This window comes from Camelina sativa, chromosome 14 (genome assembly GCF_000633955.1).
Source record: "Camelina sativa cultivar DH55 chromosome 14, Cs, whole genome shotgun sequence".
NCBI classification, from domain to species: domain Eukaryota; kingdom Viridiplantae; phylum Streptophyta; class Magnoliopsida; order Brassicales; family Brassicaceae; genus Camelina; species Camelina sativa.
In genome coordinates this window covers 24,734,922-24,750,337 of record NC_025698.1, presented here as the reverse complement: position 1 = coordinate 24,750,337, position 15,416 = coordinate 24,734,922, and the positions used below count along the sequence as shown (strand labels likewise).

Here is a 15,416-nt window from a genome sequence, read left to right as displayed (position 1 = left end):
CAGGGTTTTTTAACCACCTTAATCTATCCTCAAAACATGATGGGGAGGATAAGTGAGCTTTATCGAGAAAGTACTGCCACAATTCACCGGAGTAGGAGCAATCGAAGAACAGATGCTGACGAGATTCGGCATGGTTACTGCAGAGGAGACAGTGTGAGGGAACTGACAACCCCCACCTTATCAGCTTGTCCCTTGTGAGGAGTCGGTCTCTTGCGTTGAGCCATGCTATGAAAGAATGTTTGGGAATTCTCCCTTTGATCCACACTGATTCATACCAATCCACTTTCGTACCCTCAGGGTATAGGTAATCCCAAGTAGCCGAAGTTGAGAAGACATCTGAAGCTGGAGCATGACCTATTTTCCAAAGGAACCGATCATCTGTAGCTTCGTCTATAGATGTAGTCATTGGAGGGGACGGGAGGCAAGCTTGTAGCAGTTGAATGATGGGATTCCGACTTCGAGAATTGGAGATCCACCACTGTCCTTGGTAGACAGCATCCACAACAACCGCTGAGACAGGTAACCCCTATACTCTGGGTCCAGAGAGACCCGTGATATTNGACTTGCAGAATCCTTCGGCTATAGATCCGAGTTTGGGTTGAGGCTATAAACTGCTAGGTTATGAACTTGTGGGCTGTGCTTCTACCTAAATCAAGTCAGTAACTGGCTTGTAATTTGTACCATTATGGCAAGTGATTCAAGTAGCATTTGAAAATGGTATTCTCAAGAGAGAAGAACCAATTTTAGTGTTCTGACTCGCTTTTTTTATGGTCTGAAGAACCTCTCGCAGCTGGCATTTATCAACTATGATCTGATGTCCAAAGGTCACAAAGATGAAAGATGAAACCCAACCAAGTTCGCATCGAAGATAGCAGCAAACAAATGAACATAACTTATTATTCTGTCCATGTAAGTCAGTCATCATTGATTACTAAATTTGTGGTATCCATAACTATCTGATTTTTGTTGAGTTAACTCTTTCTCTTTCTGATGCAGAGACCGGAAGAAAAACAAAAGCAAAAGGAAAACACTATTTGATCGTACAGCGCACAACCGCACATGTGGTTTATTGGTGTTTTGCGGTTTGATATTTGTTTGGATTTGTGGTTTAACATATTTATGTACATGATCTGAGACTATTGCTTTCCACCTTCACAGAAGGTAGTGAAATGTTTTTTTTTTTTTTTTTTTTTTTTTTTTTTTTTTTTAAAAAAAAAAAAAACCTTACTTTCATTAACCAAGAGACTGAAACATACAACGATGCCTCCTGAAACGAGTAACACCTACACCGAGAAAGTTACAGAGATAAGATACCACATCATCAGTGAAACACTCCAAACCAAGTGATCAAGAGAGTGGGAGCCGGAGGGATAGTCCTTTGTTTGAGTGAGATGTCCCAAGTGGATTCTGAGAATGTTCTTGACTTCCAATAACAACAGCGATACTGGTTTTGAGACGGCAGAGTGAAGTCTTGAGTTACGTTCCCTCCATATAAGATACACCGAAGCTTGAAAGGCAAGGCGAAGTATCTGAGCGATGTTCCTGTCCCTAACAGGGTTTTTTAACCACCTTAATTTATCCTCAAAACATGATGGGGAGGATAAGTGAGCTTTATCGAGAAAGTACTGCCACAATTCACCGGAGTAGGAGCAATCGAAGAACAGATGCTGACGAGATTCGGCATGGTTACTGCAGAGGAGACAGTGTGAGGGAACTGACAACCCCCACCTTATCAGCTTGTCCCTTGTGAGGAGTCGGTCTCTTGCGTTGAGCCATGCTATGAAAGAATGTTTGGGAATTCTCCCTTTGATCCACACTGATTCATACCAATCCACTTTCGTACCCTCAGGGTATAGGTAATCCCAAGTAGCCGAAGTTGAGAAGACATCTGAAGCTGGAGCATGACCTATTTTCCAAAGGAACCGATCATCTGTAGCTTCGTCTATAGATGTAGTCATTGGAGGGGACGGGAGGCAAGCTTGTAGCAGTTGAATGATGGGATTCCGACTTCGAGAATTGGAGATCCACCACTGTCCTTGGTAGACAGCATCCACAACAACCGCTGAGACAGGTAACCCCTATACTCTGGGTCCAGAGAGACCCGTGATATTTATCAGAGGACCTAGAGATGTCCAGTTATCAGTCCAAAACTTGCAAGTTATACCAGAAGCAAGTTCGCAAACGATGAAAGGTCGAGCCAAGGGTCGAAGCTTGCAGAGACTCCTCCAGATCCAACTTCCTGTAACTGGTCTACTTAGCTCCCAAAAACAGTGGTTGCGAATTAAATGTCTCCTCACCCAAGACACCCACAAGGAACCACCATTTGCGAAGATTAACCAGATGAGTTTAAGTCCCAAAATCTTGTTCCAGTGGGCTAGACGTTTTAAACCCAAACCTCCACACACCTTCGGAGTACATACAGAATCCCAACACACTTTAGCTCCTCTTGCCGAGTCTAGAGATCCTTTCCATAAGAATGCATTACACAGAGACTCAATCTTCTCCATTACCGAGTTAGGTAGAATGAATATTGATGCCCAAAAGGAGATAATAGAGTAGATTACGGACTGGATCAATTGTAGCCTGCCCGCAAAGGACAAACGCTTAACTGTCCAGGAGTTGAATCTTGCCATGAGTTAATCTAAGAGAGGCTGGTAGTCTTGCGGGGACATCTTTTTGGTGGATAAAGGAACCCCTAGATACTTTAATGGAAAGGACCCTTGAGCAAAACCCGAGTTGTTGGCCACTGTCTGGTTAGCGTTAAAGTCTCCACTGTCCAAAAACCACGTTGTCTTAGTCCTGTTGATCCCCAACCCTGATTCAATCCTGAATTCCTCAAGGATTTCCAGAATACCGTCCAAAGATGATTGCTGACCGTCGAAAAAAATGAAGATGTCATCTGCAAAGCTCAAGTGAGTGATCACAGGAGCTAGACAGAGAGGATGCAGTCCAAAACAACCATCGAGAGCTCCTTTATCCAGTTTCTTAGCAAGAACATCCATTGCAAGAACAAATAACAGGGACGAGAGAGGGTCTCCTTAACGAAGTCCTTTTTTGCCTGGGAAGAATCCTATGAGTTCACCATTGAAAGCTATACTGAACGAGAGGGTTAGTATAACACTCTTTGAGCCACCCTATAAATTGAGGAGGGAGGTCGATGGCCACCAAAATATTAAGCAAGAACTTCCAATCCAGATTATCATATGCTTCAGCAAGATCAACCTGGAGACACCCTCTGGTAGTAGGACCATCCTCATGAAAGTTGTGAACTAACTCAGAAGCCAGAAGGACATTCTCACAAAGATGTCGACCCTGAACAAACCCTACATGGTTCCCTTGTACAGCATCCGCAATGAAGAGCTTCAATTTCTGCTTGAGGAGCCTCGCTATAATCTTATAGACAATATTACAGCAGGATATCGGTCTGAACAAAGGAATGGAGTCGGCTCCTTGAACTTATGGAATGAGAGTAATGGCGGTGGCATTGAAGTACCGTGGGAGGTGACCGGAGGTGAAAAAAACTTGGACAGCTTCCACAACCTCTCGCCCCACTATATCCCATGCTTCCCATAAAAACTCCACAGGAAAACCATCAGGGCCCGAAGCTTTTGACTTAGGCATTGAGACGATAGTACGCCTTATATCACCCAACGAGGGAATGGTCACCAACTGAGCTGCCAAGTCGGGAGAACACCTAAAGGAAACCAGGTCTCTAATCCCACTTACGGATAAGGGATGCACTTCCGCGTTTTTAGAGCCTAGGAGTCTCTGATAGTATGATACAAGGAGATCCTTAATTTGATCCAGATTAAAAATCAAATCTCCATCCTCCCCTCTTAAGAACTTGATGCAGTTTCTACCTTGATTAGCAATAACTGACTTGAAGAAGAAAGCTGTGTTAGCATCCCCTTCAGCCAACCACCGCACCCTAGACTTCTGTCTGTAGAAAGATTCCTGAGCAGCTGCAAAGAAGTTCCATTTCTGTCGAGCTACAAACTCCTCTATGAAAAGAGTATCCGATGGCAATCTCAGTAACTCAGCTTGAATGGACTCAAGGTGATCCAAGGCTTCTTTGGTTCTTTGTTGTATATTGCTAAAACCAACCCTGTTCAACTGTTTACAAGCTGCTTTAACTACCTTTAATCTCTGAGCCAAAATAAATAGAGCGGAGCCTACCCCAATTTCCTCAGACCAAGCTGCATCGATCACCTCCTTGAAACTTGGATGAGTGGACAGGAAGGAGAAATATTTGAAAGATTTCTTACTATTCTGAATATGAGAGGATGTATACACCAAAGCAGGAGAATGATCTGAATCTCCCGGGGGATCAAAACTGACTATAGCTTCCGGGAAAGAGTCTTTATACTTATCACTCACCAAAACCCTGTCTAACTTCCTCAACACTGGATCATCNATACACCAAAGCAGGAGAATGATCTGAATCTCCCGGGGGATCAAAACTGTCTATAGCTTCCGGGAAAGAGTCTCTCTACTTATCACTCACCAAAACCCTGTCTAACTTCCTCAACACTGGATCATTGGGTTGGTTATTCTTCCACGTATAAAAGGCTCCTCGACTCGACAAGTCTGACAAACCATTATCCTCGAGACATCGACCGAACTCCGACATACCCGCTAGAGGCAAGGGATGGGGAAGTAGAGAATATTGCTCATTAGCTGTTAAGATCTGGTTGAAATCTCCCATAATCATCAGAGGAAAATCCTTGGTAGGAGAGTTACTAGTTATTGTTATGATATCTTCCTAGAGGTCCCGTCTCTGAAGCAAGGTGTTATAACCATATACAAAAGCTACTGCAAAACTTTCTTTCANCCATTATCCTCGAGACATCGACCGAACTCCGACATACCCGCTAGAGGCAGAGGATGGGGAAGTAGAGAATAGTGCTCATTAGCTGTTAAGATCTGGTTGAAATCTCCCATAATCATCAGAGGAAAATCCTTGGCAGGAGAGTTACTAGCTATTGTTGTGATATCTTCCCAGAGGTCCCGTCTCTGAAGCAAGGTGTTATAACCATATACAAAAGCTACTGCAAAACTTTCTTTCGATTCCGGAATGAAGACTCCGCATAACATAACCTGAGCTGACTTGTAATAACAAATGACAGACACCGATGGGTCCCAGACCACCCAAATTCTGCCATTCTCCGCAAACTGGTAGTTATAATCTCCTCTCCACCCTGGAAAGGAAGCCCGAAAAATTTGATCCGCATTCTCCTCCGAGACATGCGTCTCCAAAAGACTACCCAGAACTGGTTTATTTTTAGACATCCAACTTCTAACAAAGCGTTGTCTCGAGAAGCTGTTTAAACCTCTTATATTCCAACAAAAAACCTTCGTCATCTATAACCCAAAAGTGAAGGTAGAGCTATGCTCTTTCAAGGATTAGCAGTCACTAACCGGGGAACTACCCCGAGAAATCCTGTACTTCTCTGGACACGGCTTCCTAAACTGAAGCTTATCCTCACCTCTCTGAGTNGCTATGCTCTTTCAAGGATTAGCAGTCACTAACCGGGGAACTACCCCGATTAGGCTGAGAATCTGATGCAGGAGGAGAAATCCTGTACTTCTCTGGACACGGCTTCCTAAACTGAAGCTTATCCTCACCTCTCTGAGACCCAAATTGCTTCTTAGTCTCCATTTTAGCAAACTTCCGAGCACTCAACGCCCCCGGGAACCCAACGGGCGTGTCTGCAACACTCTGCGTCTTCTTACCCTTATTCTTTCTCTTAGAACCAACTTCAACCCACTGATTCTGTAGTGGCAAAACCGCTTGATGATTCTCAAAAGGCGGTTCCTGAATTTGATCCTTCAAGGTCAAAATCTTCTCTGATTCCAACTCCTTCAACCAACCCGCAACTATATCCGGAGTAGGACCTGATACAGATTCAAACCTTGCAGATCTCTCAGCTCTCTGTACCGGAGGAGTACTACTACTTCTCCCCTTCACTAACCCGCTAGAAGAACCTCCCATCTCCAGGGCGCGGGGATGATCTGGGGGCTTAACAGGGGAAGGCACTGAGGCAGCCTTTCCTTCAGACTCCAACTTCTCTGGTTCCGTGATAGTCCCTGTCCCTGAACCTAGCGAAATTGTCGTGTTAGTTGTTGCAGTTCCACCAGCCGAAAAACCACTCTTACGATCCATCACAACCTTCTTCTTCATAAGAGGCTTTGGACATCTGTTCAACAAGTGTCCAAACCTGTTACAATTACAGCACTTCAGAGGCAAGCGTGGGTAAGATACGTGAACTTTGACAGAATTCATGAGCTCGTCCCTAACAATGATCGTTGTAGGAGGTGACTTATCAAGCGAGATTTCCACCTTTACTTTGGTGTTACCAAGATAATAAGGATCCAGCCTCGATTTCTCGGTGTGCAGAGGCTCTCCAATAGCACTTGCGATTACGCTTATTCCTGAGAACGAATACATTTGAGGCGGGACATTGTGCAACACTGCCCAAGTTGGCACCGTAGAGAGTTCTTGTACCTGAAGGGAGGCATCAATCGACCACGGATAGACATGGACTGCACAGTTCCCAGCTTGCCAATATCCTACCTGTAAGACCCAATCCCTAGTCTTCACACAGAGAATCAATATGAGGCAAGAGGTATCCGAAACCTGACGAATGGTGATGTTTCCATATTTTCCCCAAACGGGGTTGAGATCTGAGTATATTTTTGCCGAGGGAGGAATCAGACCATGAAAGTTTGTCGCAATGTGACCCTTCCATTGATCTGCGGTCTTGAGTAAGATCGAGGCAGGAGCTTGAACCACCAGAATTCCATCTTCCATCGTTACCGGCGAGTCAATCTTCTTGAGGTTTCTTAATGAGGCCTTGAAACGTTCTGCTTGAGTCTGGCTGGAGGAGGAGTTGGGGAGATGTTGCGAGTTCGGGCCCGAAAGCGAGGGTAGCTGAGGAGGAACCGTATCTGAGCTAGCAGGTAGATCTGGATCTGAACAAGAAGGTAGATCTGGATCTAAGGCTGAGGGCGATGTAGAACTAGGAGGAACTCGTGGATCTGGGGGATCCAACATCTTTAAGGAGAATGAAGAAAAACGAAACAAGAAAGGAAAGAGGAGGGAGAAAGGGGAATTCTCGGCGAACGGCGTGAGGCCGAACTCCGGCGGTGGTTTATGAAGAGATCGTCAATCGCCTAAAACTCTCTTGACACGCAAATCGATAATGATCGTCAATCGTCAATTGTCTCAAGGTTGTGAAATGTTGTCTTAAGTAAACCGAGTGAAAAGGGATGTCAATGTTCATTATTAAATATTCTCAATTTGTCTCTTTTAGCATATTTTTGTTAGATTCTGAACGAGAGATACCATTTCCAAACCAAAGTTTTAAGACCTATCATAATTGATGGACACAGTCCAAACTTCTTAAACCCATACACAGTTAGCCATTGCGTTTGCGGTTTTTTAAAAATGTAGGCAATTAGCAGCCGCATTAACCGCAAATGTAGGTGTAAGAGACCACGTCTATACAAAGGACCCTTTCATAAACCCTATTTGGGGGTTGCTCATATATTTGAATCATATGTCTCTCAATGTCCTCTTATCTTCTCTCTCTCTCTTTATGGTCCCTCCCCTCTAATATCATGTGTGTACCTTTGGGACCTCTCTAAAAAGAGTCATACAATTATAGCAGCCTTAGTACTGTTACAGTTGCACCCATTCCTACCTATTTAAACCTTTTGCATTAAATGCTTTACTCATAAAGCTGCCAATGTTTGCTAGCCAACCTTTCTTCTTCACTCATAGGAGTGGTTTTGTGAACGAGAAAAAAAAAACAAATTATTCCAAAATCGGTATACTTAATTGAAGAGTTGTCCTCATTTCACTAATAGCAAATTTGGTTGATTCATTCATTCTATAGATCATGTGTTAAGTGTTTTATTTCGGGTATAATTAGCTCTCTCCATCGGTACTAAAATTGGATGTGGGTCTCTGTGATAGCAAAAGATGTTGACGAAACTAATATATTGGTATCATAAAATTACACATAACTTCCACCACACCATAAATAAGCTGAACAAGTGCTAAACAGGCGAAACCTAAACAACTAATCTTAAACTAATTTTTCATTTCGAATGATCAAATTTTGTTTTCGGATATAACACTATTCTCTGGTGGATAAAGCTAAAGTGTACAACAAACCTATCAAACGCATCAAATCTGCCGAAAAAGGGCGATCAACAAGTGGCCAACCAATAAAATATTTTAAATCCAAACAGTTTTGTATTTTTGTTCGACAAACTGACTACATCATTTTCACAAAACACTGACCAACTGCGTTTGCCACTATACACAACTTTACATTACGATATGAAGTCACGAATATGATTATAACATAAGAGACAAAATGATTAGCAACCATTTAGAAAAGTAGATTTAAGAAAAGAGAAGCAACAGCAATAATTACAAAAATCACCACCAAATCCTTCACCCCCAAACACACACAACTTCAATTGCCAGCAGAGTTAACCACTAAAACCCTTCTCCTTTTTTGACAAGTAGGGTCAAAAGTTTAAAAATTAAATTAAAAACCCTTCATTTCTGTTTTTTCCCCCCAACCATTTCATTAAAATTAAATAATTAAATTTTTCAACAATTAAACATTTTTTACTTAATCAGCTTCGTCAACTTGGTCTGAATAAGGTCGCAAATTCTCCATCTTCCTAACAACTTCCGACATCTCCGGCCTCTGGTCTGGATGCTGTGACGTACACTCAAGTCCCAGCTGCACCATCTCCGCCATCATCTCTTCTTCCTTCGTCGCCAAGCTAAGCAACTCGGAGTCGAAAACCTCTCTCCTCCACTCATCCCTCGCAACCGATTTGACCCATCTCGGCAAATCAACTCCTTCCTCGTTCATCACCGAGTTCGAAGGAGCTTTACCCGTGATCAGCTCAAGCAACACAACTCCGAAACTGAACACGTCACCCTTCTGGGACACGCGTTTTGGATCGGTTACTTCTGGCGCACGGTAACCCGTAGCACGGTTTGGATTTGTTGCTGATGATCCAACGAGCTGGGATAAGCCAAAGTCTGAGATTTTAGCATGGTGGGATTTTGTTAAGAGGATGTTTGAGGATTTGACGTTGCCGTGAGAGGTCGTAGTGCCTTGTGAGTGAAGGTAGTCTAACCCACGAGCTGCACCAATAGCAATTCGTGATCGGACGTCCCAGTTTAGTGGACTCCTTCCCGCTCCTCTGTTTCCTGTAAACAGAGAAAAGACAATTATAGAAACTAAACTAAACAGAGCAAAACACCCAATGCTAATTCAATTGAGCTAAGCACTAAAGCTATTGTAAATGCAAATTAAATCTTCAAGATTCCTAGATGAAGCTTATTGAATGTTTTTGAAGTAAACTCACCATGTAAGAGAGCTGATAAGCTTCCCATAGGCATGTAGTCATAGACAAGAAGCTTCTCATCTCTGCTGAAATAGTAAGCTCTCAGTGGCACCAAGTTCTCATGATCCATCGCACCAACCAATTCAATCTTCTCCCTAAACTCTTTATCAGCCATCATCACATCCTTCAGCCTCTTCACCGCAACAACCGTCACCGCGTCAAGCACCGCCTTATACGCCGTCCCAAACGTTCCTTTCCCCAAAACCTCCGCTGAAGCTCTCAGCAAGTCTTCAAGATCGAAAACTTTAGTCGCGTTACCGAAGAACACAAGCTTCTTCGTAGCTGGACCGTTAACTTCTCCAGCTTTTGAGTTTCCTGTCATCGCCGCAGCTGCAGCCGCCGACACCGAGTAGACATTTCTGTTATCCGCCGCTTCTTTATCGCCGGGAACCTCAGTTTCTTGCTGTTTGATAGTTGAAATGTCAACAGCTCTTGATCTCTCGTTACCCTTTTTCCGGCAGAGCACCATTAGTATAAAAACAATCAAAGTGAAACCAGCAACACATCCGATCACAATTCCGGCAATAGCTCCACCGGATAATTTGCTTTTTTTCTTCTTCTCCATACTTCCTTCAACACTTGGAGGTGTTCTGTTTCCACCAGAAGAAGGCTGGCTCGGTACAGTTTCTTCATTAGGGCAAAGTTTAAGCGGTTTGCCACAAAGTGAAGTCTGGAGAAACGAATCAGACTCAAACCTCTGCAGATTCTTAGGTATAGATCCGTTCAACAAGTTATTCGAGACGTTGAACTGAACCAACGGTAAATCTAAGTCAAGGATGGAACCAGAGAGTTGGTTGTTCTCTAAAAACAGAGTCTTGAGCCTCGTGAGGTTCGTGAAACCAGAAGAGATCTCTCCGGTGAAGCTGTTGGAAGCGAGATTAAGCCTCACGAGGTTTGTAAGACTGAACAAAACTTGAGGTATCTCGCCGGAGAATCTGTTTCCTTGTAAGTAAAGGTGTCGGAGATTTGTTGAAGTACTGAGATCGTTAGGGAGTGAGCCAGAGAGAGCATTGAGACGAAGGCTGAGTGTACGCAGCTGAGTTAAGTTACCGAAAACACCTTCCGGGATGTTGCCGGAGAGAGCAACGCCGGGGAGACGGAGGGCCGTGACTCTGTTACTCTCGCATTTGACGCCGGCCCAGTTACACGGTGAGGTTTGTTTGATGTTCCAGCGAAACGTACGGCCCCCGACGGCGGAACGGAGAGAGAGAAGAGCTACTCTGTCGGCGTTGAGGTCTTGTGTTGATGGAAGAGGGAAAGAGAGGAGAAGAAGGGTTAAGAGAAAAACAGAGAAAATCGCCATGGACGAGTTGGGAAAGACTCGCATTGTGTTCTTTTGACGACGATTCAGAAGAAGAAGAAGAAGAAGAAGAAGAGAGAAAAAGCTTAAAAATGAAAACTTTATTAAGAAGAACAGAGAGAAAGAGAGCTGTAAAAAGGATCGAAAGCAGTCAACAGCCTAATCCTCTTTTCCCATGTTTGTTTTCTTCAATTTCCTCTTTTAATAGTATCATTATGTTAATAAAATTGGTCAAAATTCTCTAATTAGCATTCGTCGAAAGATTCTCTGATGATTTAGCAACCTACCTACTCGTTTAGTTGAACATTTCACAGAGTTAATAATAGTATTAAACTATGGAGTATACGATTGGAGTTAGTTATAATTATTAGTAGTATATAAATTTTGAAAAATGAAAAGGGGTGGGTATAGACTAGAGACTAGAGAGAGTTGGTAGGACCGTAACATGTTAGAAGATGATCACATTCACAACCATATTTGCCTACATTAAAGTTTTTTTTTTCTTTAAATTAAACTCTTCGTTGTGTGTCTGTCTCTGCCACTCTGTATTTTACAGGTAAAAAAAACTTCTTTAGTTTTGTTTTGTGTCTAAGAAAATTCTCGACATTGGTCTACTGTCCGGGACCATTATGTTTAGATGATAGTATAATTAAGTTTCGCATCCGCATATCTTATATAATATGAGAATGTTTTTTTCAACTTTGCTAAGGAGATGACACTTATCGTGTTATCTATGTAACAGCTTTCCTATTTTGTTGTTTGGACCTAAATGACTAAACTCATTTCTACTTTGGATCTAGTAACTACTGGTCCATAAAACAAAAAAAAATTCTCAACATTTTTTTTTCCTTTTTCAGTAAGAACCAATTATATGCATTTCTATTTTTTTTGTTTTGGTAAGAGAGGGAGACAAATTAGGCTCCCCTCATATTACTAGAAAAAATAAAAACAACTACAAACGGACCGACCGTGGCCGAGTACAACCGACAACATCCTCAAAAATAATCCCATGAACACACTCAGGACTAACAATCAACGAATGAAACCCAAAGGGAGAGTAAAAGCATAGTTTACTAATTCGTCAGCAAGACGATTAGCTTCCCTATACACATGACGAATACGGATACCCTATAGTTTGGGGTGTAAGAAAGATAGGGGATGAGAATCATTAATCCTTGTAGTAAAAAAACCTACCACCAGCTCGGAGTCCACCTCAAGATCTACCCGCGTACATCCCTTCTACCAAGCCATCACCAAGCCATAATAAACACCCCAAGCTCTGCAAGTGGTGCGGAACAGAACCCGATATTCAGAGCAAACCCGATGAGCCAATTACCTTCCACATCCCGCAAGACACCTCCGACTGATGCCATCCCTGGATTGCCCCGTGATGCACCATCCGTATTTATTTTTAACCACCCCTCCTGCGGCGGAGACCATGATATCAAACGTTCTTCTCGAACCACTTCTCCCCTCTCACTCACCGAGACTAAGAAAGCCTTATAGGTCTCCTCAGCCAAACCCTTCAGAAAACGAATTCTATCATGAAACTTACCCAAACCACCAAAAATATCTCCACACCGCCACTTCCACCCCCACCACACTGCTCCAGCAAACAGCGTAGCCCAAGAGTAACCATTCTGTTCCACAGTATCCGACAGGTTGACATACAACCACTCCAGCAGCGAGGCTCCAAAAAAGAAGGAAGTAGTTTCTATGGCACTAACCTCTGCCAAACCCCGACCATTGCAAGACAATCCCGCAACATTTGTAGGATTGTTTCCTCTCCACTACTACAAACCGAACAGAGGCTTGAATCACTCAAATGCCTCCAAACCCGTTCAACATTTGTCATCAAAACTTGATGGGAGACCAGCCAAAGAAAGCAACAAACTCGCTCTGTAGACATCTTCTATTTAAAGCTACCATTTATCAGTTTGTGTTTTCATCCTAGGAAAGACTGATGATAGTTTATTTTGATATATCATATGAGAAGGTTTTTCTCAACTTTTGCTAAGGAGATGACACTTGGCGTGTTATCTATCTAACATATGTCCTATTTTGTTATTTTGACCCAATTGACTGGCCCATAAAAAAAAAGATTCTCGACATGTCTTTTTTTCCTTTTTCAATAAGAACCGATTGTAAGCATCTTCTATTTAAAGCCACTATTTATCAGTTTGTGGTTTCGTCCTAGAAAAAACTGATGATTAATATGGGTAAATATGGGTTTCAATGGGCAAGAACAGATACTAAATTATGTATAAAATTTATTTCTGGGTTTCAATATTATAAATGATTCATGGGCAAGAAATGATTCTAGATTATGTTATATTTTGGGATGTTTATGTGTGTTCTAAATTCTCTTATCAATTCATAAATCTTTGGCTCAAAGTTTAAATTTTTGGTTTCCTACCTGCTTAGTTTTTGGCCTTTAATCTTATATTATCTAATAGTGAGATGTTTTCCGTAAGTAATTTGATAACTGCTTACTCATTTATTCCTCATTAGATCATACCAATTCTTTTCCCATAAAAGTAGAATTCATTCCGTTTTCCATAAAATTATAGTTCAATCCCTAATTACTCTCTTTTTAACACAAATTTTCAGTCATTATTATTTAATTTCAGTCATTAGGTTCCTATGAAGAATATATTTTTATATATTTTCCAAATTTTAATAGGTATTCTTGAATAACTTTTAAATTTATTTTGCAGGTTACCATGTTTGTTGTTCCCATTAATATTACAAAGAAAAAAATTATGTGAAAATGTTTGACAAATTTATTTATTTATTAGAGTGTTTATGTATGTATTTTCTACTCTCCATGAGTCGATCCGACAATATTGGATGCCATACGCCAATGTTTTTTACAAAACCATTTTTATTATTGCGAATTAAATTATAAAAATAGTAATATAAATTTTTTTTTCATTATTTCCATATTGTAGTTGGTTTTGCTTGCTCACATTCAATGTTTTAATGTTTTAAATTAAATTTTACTTTAAATCTCAGTAACAACATGTTTAATTAACATTAATCTAATGATCATTCACCAACAATTCAAAAGATGAAATTGGTTTTTACATAAATCTAATAAAATTTCATCCGTAAGTTGGATATATCTACATGAATAATATACTGTTTTCTTATATAAAACTTGAACTTCAAATTTTTTCGAACTTATATATAAAAAAACTAATAATAACTGAACTTATAATTTACTTTTTCCTACATAAAAGACTGAAAACTTTTAGCCTAAAATATACACCAAAAAATTGATGCCCTAATCCTTAGCTTCACTTGCTTGGCCTGTGGGTCGGGCCTTGAACCATGTTTTATTTTTATTTCAGGTTGTTGTGTTTGTTAGTTGTGTTAATATTACTACATCATGAAAAAAATGAACTATCATGATTTAATTTGTTGAACATGTTAGGTTTTGTTCCTTTTCTATATTTTAGAATCTCTATTTTTTTTTTGGGCATTCATGTGGTAAAGAAGGTTGATACTTCTTTGTATTGGACGATGCATATGAGTCTCTTTATTGTAAATTTAGTTACTTATTGTCTTCATCTTTAAGAAAAAAAATGTATTTTAAACTATTATAAAAAAAGAAAAATTGTATGTTACTATCATATGCTTAAAAAACCATGTTGTTAAGCTTGTGATGTCTTTTTATCTCATAGTACGGTATGAGTTGCATTTTTCTATACTATATATTATTAATTTGACTTCTATAGTTTTGAGTAGTATATGCTAATTATTGTATATTGGTATCATATGTTTTTAAAAATCTTAGTATCAAATAGCACATTTTCAAAAAAACTCATTTTCCTATGTCACTTTTCAATAATACCTTTCATGTTGTTCATTTTCAAAAATACCAATTTTCTATGTATAAAATGACTAAATTCTAAATTCTAAACTCTAAATACTAAACCCTACTCCATCAAAACTATATCCTAAATGTAAAATAGAGAACACATACCTAAAAAAAATCTTAAAATTAATTTAACATATTGTGCAAACAAATTAATTTAAAAACCATAAACACTCTCTATTATGCAATCAAAAATTTCAAACAAATGAACCCAAAAATAATTAATATGATTAGTCTATTTTTAAAATATCGAAAATAACCATTGCTAAGTAAACAAAAAAAACTAATAATCTCCAAATTACTAAAATAGTAAAATTGAACAATAATGTAAGTTAAATCCGTGCGTAGCACGGGATGATTTCTAGTGTTATCATATATTTGATCTCAAACGTAGAAACTATAAGCCAAAAAGTTTAGTGTATGGAAACTCTTATGCTAGTATCATCTAGTATTTGGTATAACTGAATATCTTGTGTTATAGGGAAAGAACTATCACTTTTTTCAAGTGCATGTAATGCTAATGCAATAATGCATGCTTTGTCGATGATGACTATCATGATCAATAATTAGTTTATGTATAAGATCCAAATATCATTTGTAACGTTTTATTTTCTGTTTATTAGGTTTTTTTGCATGAGATCTGTTAGTTTTATATACTACATCGTTTTGTGGTAAACTGGTAATGAAAAAAAAAAGAACAAATTCTTCTTTAATTTTCTATTTTGTTCGTGTAAATGTAAGCAAATTCTTTTTAAAAAAGTATATGGTTATGTGTCAGATTTTGCTGGAATTTAGTAT

At 40.0% G+C, this 15,416-nt stretch overlaps 3 protein-coding genes across 3 annotated transcripts in view; 1 reads left to right on the top strand and 2 right to left on the bottom strand.

Moving 5' to 3' along the window:
* The window catches only part of LOC104743953 (probable serine/threonine protein kinase IRE3), a 5,223-nt gene extending 4,059 nt beyond the window's left edge, over nucleotides 1–1,164 (top strand). The window contains exons 9-10 of the mRNA XM_010464980.2: nucleotides 779–909; nucleotides 997–1,164. Of these exons, the coding sequence (XP_010463282.1) occupies nucleotides 779–844 (66 nt within the window). The 3' untranslated portion in view covers nucleotides 845–909; nucleotides 997–1,164. The remainder of the gene's footprint in view (nucleotides 1–778; nucleotides 910–996) is intronic.
* LOC104743952 lies at nucleotides 1,284–1,958 on the bottom strand. Its single transcript, XM_010464979.1, has one exon. It carries the CDS (start codon nucleotides 1,956–1,958, stop codon nucleotides 1,284–1,286), a length of 675 nt encoding a protein of 224 aa, XP_010463281.1.
* On the bottom strand, nucleotides 8,419–10,886 carry LOC104742368 (probable inactive receptor kinase At1g48480). Its single transcript, XM_010463367.2, has 2 exons — nucleotides 9,400–10,886; nucleotides 8,419–9,241 (listed from the first exon to the last, which is right to left on the bottom strand). The coding sequence occupies exons 1-2, from the start codon at nucleotides 10,763–10,765 to the stop codon at nucleotides 8,649–8,651; spliced, it is 1,959 nt and encodes a 652-aa protein (XP_010461669.1). The 5' UTR covers nucleotides 10,766–10,886; the 3' UTR covers nucleotides 8,419–8,648.

Excerpts from the sequence above, each read along its gene's own strand:
- LOC104743952 (XM_010464979.1), bottom strand. The coding sequence starts at position 1,958 with ATGACTACATCTATAGACGAAGCTACAGATGATCGGTTCCTTTGGAAA.
- LOC104742368 (XM_010463367.2), bottom strand. The coding sequence starts at position 10,765 with ATGCGAGTCTTTCCCAACTCGTCCATGGCGATTTTCTCTGTTTTTCTC. Across the intron at positions 9,242-9,399 it reads CTTATCAGCTCTCTTACATG|GAAACAGAGGAGCGGGAAGG; the intron begins GTGAGTTTACTT and ends CTCTGTTTACAG.